Below are 8,667 nucleotides of genomic sequence, written 5' to 3' on the forward strand. Positions count from 1 at the left end.
ACACACACACACACACGCACGCACGCACGCACACACACACACACACATCATCATCATCATCATTAATACATTCACGTTGAGTCCTGCAGGATGTGACCAGTTTTTCCAGAGAAAATTAATTTTAACCGTTTCCTCTTCCAGTTTAAACTGAACAGATTAAAAGTCACAACCAGCGGTGGCTTTAATGAAGGATCTCCGCACTCGCTGCGTTCTGAGTGTCCTAGAAATGTGTTTGGCTGCTGATCAGCGCCCTGCATTGAACTGGTAACACAAGCAGGCGTGAGGGCATCGAGCGCCCCCTGCAGGTCTACAATGGTATTACAACCAGCTGTAGTTTGAATGGGTTGTGTTTGCGCTGTTCTGCCCCCAGTTGATTAATGAATAAAGAAAGATATGTTTAAAAAAAACAAAACTTTATTCTTTTTTTAAATTTAGTTTGATGTAATTGAATTGAAATGAATTTGCTTTAAATTTAATTTAATTATATTAATGAAATCCTCCAACTAAACGAAAACAATCAAAAACAGCTAAACACAAATTATTTGTAGTAAATACCGTCGATAAAATGTTATTTCTAAGATCCGCTGAAGCTGCGGAGCTGCAAACGTAGTGATTTACGACAGCTTTACGACACACGGCCGTCGCACTTTACGGCAGAGCCTCCCGTCACACGCAGCTGTGAGCAGGTAAACAAACAAGCTGCTTTTAGCGTGTTTACTGTTTTCACCTCCTCTTAATAACTGAACGGTTTACTCCAGTTGTTGTTGTTGTTGTTTTTATGTTTATTTATTTATTATTATCGCGTCATAATAACATTAAACGTCACCGCTAGCGCTCACGTAGCTGCTAGCTGTTCAGCTAGCAGCAAACTTTATTTAAATGTTCACGGCGAGTCGCGCGCTCGTCGCACCTCTTGTTTGTAAGGCTTCTTACGTCACGTGTTTAATTTACGTCATGAACTAAAAGCGTGAATGACGTCTTTAACGCTCTGTTGGACGTTAGCGGTGACTGGTTGCGGTCTGACCCGGCAGGGAATGCGCCTCGGCCGGCCTGGAGAGGAGACGCTGCCCCGTGGATCCTTCAAGGCCTTGGCTGTGGTGAGTGTGACGTCACGTCCGCGTCACAGCACAACCGTGCATGACTGACGTTCACTCGGTGGTCGTGGGTTCAGAGTCACCTCCGTGACGTCACACCTGACCCTAAAAGGACTCCTCCTCCTCCTCTTCTTCCCAGACGGTGCTCCTGAGCGCGTTGATGTTCCAGCTGCTGAGGATTGTGGGACTTCGAGCGTTCTCCATGGCGTCTGAGACGTACACGTCGGGCACACACTCGGCCGCCTTCGTCACGTGTCCCAACGACACGGTCGCTAAAGAGTTAGCCAGGTGAGTGGGACGTCTCTGATTGGACGATACATACCGTCCACTTGTCCCGCCTCTGCTCTGCACCTGATTGGTCATTCCGTCTCTCAGGGGGATCGTGCAGAGGAAGCTGGCGGCGTGCGTCAACGTCGTCCCAGCAGTCACATCCATGTAAGTTTGACCTACGGCGTTCTGACATCACTTCCTGTTAGAGATGTCACTGACAGGAAGTGGATTACGTTCTGGTGCAAACTAACAAGTGTGACGGGGTGGGAAATAAAACGAATGGATAAATCATGATATTTTAGATTAAAATAGTTAATTTTAATTTAATGAACACATTTCCTGCTCAGAGGGAAACATTTCTACCCATCAAAACCATAAATGTGAGATTTATTTGATGGTTTTTTTTGGTTTTACGTGACATAAATTACAAAAATGCTCACAGCTGACATGAGAAAATGATTGTTTGACACAAAAAGTTGAAAATATGGTAATTATATGTTCATTATTTAATTGTATTTCAGCTTATGCTAACAAGTAAACGTGAATCGATGCTTTCAGGCGCTAAAACATCACCGACAGCGTCATGACGTCTCCGTTTTGGACTCAAACTGAACCGTTTTCATCGTCTTTCCTCCAGATACGAGTGGCAGGGTCAGATCGAGGAGGACAGCGAGGTGCTGCTGGTGGGTGTCGTTCTCTAATTCAACAGATTCTGTGTTATTACATCAGCTATTTTGCTGATGTGCATTCTGGGTAATCAAACAAACCACCTCTCCTGTCTAGATGATTAAAACCAGAAGCTCCAAGGTGGCGGCTCTCGCTGAATTCGTCCGGTAGGTTCAAGCCCGTGTCGTTACGCGGTCAGACGTTACGGCTCGCACCTCTGATGTTTGCGTCCCTCCTCTCCAGCTCCAACCATCCTTACGAGGTCGCCGAGGTCATCAGCCTCCCGATTGACCAGGGCAACCCGCCTTACCTCAAGTGGATCGGAGACATCGTTCCCGAGCAGTGACGCAGCCAATCGGTGGATTGATCGGAAATTAGTCTCATTAGTTCCTGCAGAGATTGATCCGGCGCTCAGATGCGCTCCAGTCATTCATCAAATGACCTCCCTGTCTCCGACCGCACGTTCTGACCTGATTTAAACTGTGATGTCATCCAAAAGAAGACATGTTTTGTTTGCTGCCACCTGTTGTCGTCGCTGCCACTAGAGGGCAGTGCTGCTCGTTTCATTTCCGGTGCTGAATAAACTTTAATTTGACTCCAGTTCAGACCCGGATGTTGTTTGTAAAAGATGACTTTTGCAATAAATTGAAGATTAATGTTTATTGATTTTGAGTCTTTAATGACAAAACATTGATTTTACAGTCGAGGTCATGGAGGCAAACACGTAAAAGTTGCATACATGTGCGTCTGTGCATCGGTTCAAGTCTCATGACTGCCGCAGCAAAATGAAGCTGTTGCCATGTTAAACGGCTTGAACACGCCAGCGAAAGCTCCAACAACACGGAATAAAACACGTGAACGTGTCCACAGGACGACGGTGCGGTTATTTAAAGAGGCTACAATTAATAAACTAACGCACACTCAGCACTTTTCTTACCAATGCGACGCTAAATCACGAAACGTTACGAGGACGCTGCTAATAAAGTTGCAGAAATACCGGATTCAACCATGGGTGGGTAGTGGGGGTCTGACTTCGAAAAGCATGCATCGTCATTCCGAACCCAAAGAGAAGAACAAGAAATCACGGTAACACCGACTGAGACGCGTCGCCCAGCTTCAAACTACAGACTGAACATAAAGTTTAAAAACAACAAACGGTACGATCTACATTTGAAAGGCGGCGGCGACGAAGCATAAACACGGACGAACTTTACATGCTGGTTTTCACACGTCTGAATAGTATTCAGGTCCGTTTGGAAGCTAAGCCCCGCCTCCCTGACGTCCACGGCTAAACACGCATAAAGATCTGTTTTTGTCTGTTTTTAGATGTACAGTAATCCCTCGTGGCTAATGCGTTCCAGGAAACACACGCTAATAACAAATTCTGCGATATAACGATATATATTCCGCGATATATTTATCTTATTATTTACGGTAATTTAAACGTTTCTGAAGCCTCTCCTTGCTGACATTAAAGCACCTTCTATCTCTATTACCCTTTCCCACACTCTGATAGACTGTTTAAAGCACTTTTGTGTCTCGCAAAAGTCTGATTCACAGAACGTAGCGCACTTCCTGACGCCGCCAGCCAATAGAATGCACATACGGTATCACGTGACTACGTACTAAAAATCAACGATGTTGATGCGCGAATGCACGAAAGATTACTGCATCTTGAAGGCTCTTTGTCTTCCAGTCGTTTTCAAACCCAACATTTTGATCTTTATTTTACACTCTTACCCATGTTAGCATCAGACGTTAGCGGCGCTATTGTCTTTAGCTCACCGTTGCTGATATTTACAGCTGTTTAAACACCAATGTGGAACAACAAACGTAGGAACCGGACCTTAAACAAGAAGAACCCGACTCCACTGGGTTACAAATAGCTGATTTCAAGTGGAGACTGTCTATTCCGGGTTTCTCCGGGGTGCGGCCAGCTACTGGATCCGGCCTCCATCGGATCTGAGTCCCTCCCGGCTGGTTCTTCCTGCCTGGACGGCTCCATCTCAGGGTCCCCTCTCGGCGCCGCGCCGGTCTTGGAGTCCTCTTTCACCACACTGTGGTTTCCATTCTGGGACGCTTTGCATACCTCACCCATCGGCACGGCCTCTTCCCTCCCGTTGGCTTCCTCGTCTTCATCGTTCCTCTGCTGGTTGGTGACTCTTTCGGTCTTTTGCACCTGCAGCACGATGCCGCCCCACTCCTCGGTGGGCCGCTGCACCTCGCTGACGGCCCTGTCGTGGTTCTTGGCCCTCTGGGAGGCGCCGCAGAGCGCTTTCCTGAAGCCCCTCTTGAAGTTGTCGGACAGGAATCCGTACAGGATGGGGTTGGCGCAGCTGTTGGCGTACGACAGCACCACCACGAACACGTAGAGTCCTCTGAAGTCCCCCGGGAGGACCATCACGAGGTTGACGATGTTCAGGGCGTAAAACGGCAGCCAGCAGAAGACGAACACCGCCACCACCACCACCACCATACGGGTGATTTTACGCTCCGACTTCCTGCGTCGAGAGGATGTGGCCTGGGCTCGCTTTCCGACGCTACGCACCTTAAAAAGACAAAGAGTTGTATGAAATAATACGTCTACCAGTTAATCAGCTGAGCCGACCAATAAGGTGCAAAGTGAGACTCATGTTCAGGAGATTTGGGTAACTTGACATGGGATATGACAGAAAAGAATATTTTTGACACCTTTTGTTTGGTTGGTGTTTTAGAAATAGTGGTGGATAAAGGTAGTCCTCAAGATAAGAACATCTGACTTACAAACATTCACTCAGGCTTTGTACCTTGGATACTTTACTGTTTATCATGTGTTGTAAAGCAAAGACTAGTGAAGATAGTGGTGGTGGTGAACATCTCTGAGGACAACTCTTCCTCTTCCTTCTCTCTAAAGGTAAGCTACATGCTACAGTAGCTACAATGGATCATCAACAGCTAACTCCGACTGTTCCTTGAAGTGTTTTCTTCTTCTTCTCAAGGTTTAAATCATCAGGATTAAAGTTTAGCGTAATCTGGATTAAAACGTTCATGTGACTCATGAGTGACGCTTAACTGTATTGGAACTATACGTACGTATTATGATTATATGTTTTTATTCTGATTTATTGTACAGTAACATGATATCATGAACTTTTAACGGTTTTCTAGTGATTTCTAGAGTCCAGTATTTGTGGTGGACAGACGTTAATCCAGAGAAACAACAGAAACTAGATTTTTATTTTTAAACTGACGTAAAATCAGAACAACTGAACTCTAAATGACCTGAACCTGGATTTTATTTATTATGGGATGTTTTAATGTCCTGGAATTGTTTCTGGTCAGTCTGAGAGAATAGAACTTTAGTATTTAGTTGTAGTAATGAGATTACTTTAGTATTTAGAGTACTAATTACATCACTATATTATTCAGAGTAGTAATGACAGTACTTTAGTATTTATAGCATTAATGACCATGTTTAGTATTTAGAGTAGTAATGACATTAAATGACCTCAGATGGAGATTGAAATATAATAAGTAGCGATTTATGAACAATTCAACTTAAGAACAACCTCTAGGGACCGGTTGCGTTTGTAAGTAGAGGACTATCTGCAATATCCTTTTGTGTTTTTGTATTGTAACCACAACAACAGTCTAACTATAAAAGACAGGACTTGCCTGTTGTTGAAAAGATGCTTCGCTGAACTTGTTTTATTTCTTTATGATCATAGAAAAATGTCAGAAGAAGAATTTCCGTGGATACCTGACTCCCTGGAGGGACATGAACCCCCCCAATAGAACCAAACCCTGCATGGTCTTGGAGAATTTTGAACAAATGAAACCAGAAAATAAGGCTTTACGTCCCGCACCTTGATGACGATCAGCAGGTAACACAGGCAGATGACCAGCAGGGGGCAGAAGAACCCCATGGTGCAGGTGTACACGATGAAGGACGTCTTCCACACCTCCGCCGGCTCGGGCCACACGATGCTGCAGTTCCCATCATCCTTCAGCACATCGGCAAACACCACCACCGGCAGGACCACCAGGAAGGACCCCGCCCAGACGGTAGCACTGATGACCTTGGCCACACGAGGGCGGCGCCACCAAAAGGAGCGGATGGGATGCACCACCGCCAAGTAGCGGTCCACCGACATGACGGTCAGGCAGAAGATGCTGGTGAACTGGTTGATGGCGTCCACCGTCATGACCACCCGGCACATGAGCGAGCCGAAGGGCCAGGACAGGAGCGCGTTCTGGACCGCCAGGAAGGGCAGCCCCAGCATGAACAGCTCGTCGGCGATGGCCAGGTTCAGGATGTAGATGTTGGTGACCGACTCGTTCTTGGTGTAGTTGACGATCACGTGGATGACCAGAGTGTTTCCCACCAGTCCAACGACGCAAACCATCCCATAAATCAGAGGGATGAAGATCCCGGTCCAGCCGGGGACTAACCCGGATCCGGTTGTGGAGCAGTTCTGGCAGGAGGTGTTCAACAGGGAGGCGCCGTCCAACGGGGTGAAGTTGGGGAAGTGTTCGGAAGGAGTGGAGAGGAGCGGGAAAGGTACAGAGGAGGATGTGGGGGTGTCCTGGGGGAGGGAGGTGGCCCGGGTGGCCTGGAGGAGCTCCATGGAGGCGTCAAGGAAAAGGAGGCGACCGAAGTGGAGGCGATCCCATCGGTGACGGACCCTGAAGGGAGCAGCAGATGGAGCTCGTTCACACATAGCAGATGGAAGCCAGAGCCGGTAATGATGGGAAAACAGGAAATGATAAGCAAGCTAACCATCCATCAGGACCAATCACCCCCACCCCCCCATGAGCACCACCACCACCTTCCCCCACAACCGCTGGTGGAGCCACGCCCAACTGGAGCTGGGGTCGTTAGCGTTGGAGCGCTAATCGTGTGCAGCGATCTCCTCCAGATGAAGCTAAACAGTTAGCGTCAGAGCTAGCTTCAATTCACGGTGATGTGCTTGACAGGGAACGGACTCTAAAGTCATTCAGATTGACGGGAATGATTGATCCATTACGATCGAGATTGTATTGATTTTACCTCCATTTTTCCGCTAAGCTAACAAAGCTAACTGTCGTAAATGCACACATTTAAGTTTGAGAAGTTATCAGAGCAGTAGCAGCTGGTAGAATACTAAAACGCTAATCAGCTGGATTGCCTCCCCTTCGTTACAACGACAACAAGGAGCCGACGCCCGAACAGAAACCCGCCGCTTCCGCTTCCAAAAGGACGGACTTGTTTACGAAGTCGGTCGGGGTTCTTTATGAGCCCCAGGCCCCCCACTGGCACACCCCGTCCCTCGCAACCACTGCTCATAATTAGCGTTGTTAAGAACAAACCGCGCGGACCCCCCAACCTGCATAAACGCACCGCCGCGGAAAAAACAACCAGAATTGCTGAGATCCATCTCAGAGTGACGGCTAAAAATAAAACCATGGATTGGATTGGTTTTAGCTTCCAGATGAGATAAAACACCAAAGTTTAGAAAATGTGGAATATAAAATAATATTAAAAAATATATAATAATACATAAATATTACAAAAATATTTTTTGTTAAAAATTGTAAAAAAAATAAAAATTAATTTGACTAAATTTAAACCAGGTTGGTTTTGGGGTCGTCGTTTCACCGCCAGCGCCGAAATAACCGCCGTCAGCGTTCAGTTTGTGTGGTTTTACACAAAAACACAAAACTGAGCGTATTGGCTGAATGTCCTTCTGAGGACACACACACACACACACACACACACACACACACACACACACACACACACACACACACACACACACACACACACACATGCATACACCCGTCCTTCTAATCTCTGACACAATAAGAGCAGAGAGACAATTTGTCTTCTTGGGTGGGGGTTTGAGGGTGGTGGTGGGGGTGTGTGTGGGGGGGGCACACGCCTCTTTTGTCCGTCTTTCTCCCACCGGCTTCGAGGAAAAGAAGGAAAGAAAAAAAAAGCGTTACCATGGCGACGGAGGGGTCAAGACGCCGCCCGTCGGGGCCGCGCTCCGAGCAAATAAATGAAAAGAGACAAACGGCAGAGATAAGGAAATGCTGATTGAAGAGCCGGCGTTTGATTCGTTCACGCTAAGAGGCGACGATGAGTGTGTGTGTGTGTGTGTGTGTGTGTGTGTGTGTGTGTGTGTGTGTGTGTGTGTGTGTGTGTGTGTGTGTGTGTGTGTGTGTGTGTGTTTCCTCTGGTTTATGGTGAACCTTTACATTTGATTCTTCCACAAAAACATTTTTTTCAACACGTCCAGAATCTGTAACTAAACCGGGAACCGAAGCCAAAGTGTTTTTTAATAAATTGGGAGTAGGAGTTGTTTTTCTTCGGGAACGCGGCGCCGCGGAGCCCGAACGGCGTGGGCGCCATTTTTAAAAGTGTAGGAGGGCCAATTTGACGAGTAATGGCTACGCTAATGGATGCCTCATGCTTTAATAGATCTTATTATTCCACAAAATTACCCGTCAGTCATGCGGCTTCGGATTTAATATGTGTGAAGCGTTTTCCACGCGGGCGACGCTTTGGCTCCGCCCACCCGGGTTTTTTCGTCGTCAAACTTTTCCAATTATTTTTATAAAGTTCGGATTCTTTTTTTTTTTTTTTTAAATCCGCGCGGCTGCGACGCTTCCGACG

At 46.8% G+C, this 8,667-nt stretch overlaps 2 protein-coding genes across 3 annotated transcripts; one reads left to right on the forward strand and one right to left on the reverse strand.

Annotated features, from left to right (window-relative positions):
• Positions 1-628: 628 nt before the first annotated feature.
• On the forward strand, positions 629-2,692 carry LOC137600311 (protein CutA homolog). 2 transcript variants are annotated; one of them, XM_068321865.1, is made up of 7 exons: positions 629-686; positions 1,003-1,097; positions 1,234-1,382; positions 1,470-1,529; positions 2,002-2,047; positions 2,148-2,197; positions 2,274-2,692. In XM_068321865.1, exons 2-7 carry the CDS (start codon positions 1,035-1,037, stop codon positions 2,374-2,376), a joined length of 471 nt encoding a protein of 156 aa, XP_068177966.1. In that variant the 5' UTR covers positions 629-686; positions 1,003-1,034; the 3' UTR covers positions 2,377-2,692. The 2 variants fall into 2 exon arrangements, with proteins under 2 accessions (XP_068177966.1, XP_068177964.1); XM_068321863.1 differs by having other exon boundaries at positions 638-686; positions 1,032-1,097.
• Positions 2,693-3,906: 1,214 nt separating this feature from the next.
• On the reverse strand, positions 3,907-6,637 carry si:zfos-169g10.2 (somatostatin receptor type 5). The gene is made up of 2 exons (XM_068321071.1): positions 5,876-6,637; positions 3,907-4,578 (listed from the first exon to the last, which is right to left on the reverse strand). The coding sequence occupies exons 1-2, from the start codon at positions 6,635-6,637 to the stop codon at positions 3,907-3,909; spliced, it is 1,434 nt and encodes a 477-aa protein (XP_068177172.1).
• Positions 6,638-8,667: the final 2,030 nt, after the last annotated feature.

The sequence above is a fragment of the Antennarius striatus genome, chromosome 8 (assembly GCF_040054535.1).
Source record: "Antennarius striatus isolate MH-2024 chromosome 8, ASM4005453v1, whole genome shotgun sequence".
Classification (NCBI taxonomy): Eukaryota; Metazoa; Chordata; class Actinopteri; order Lophiiformes; family Antennariidae; genus Antennarius; species Antennarius striatus.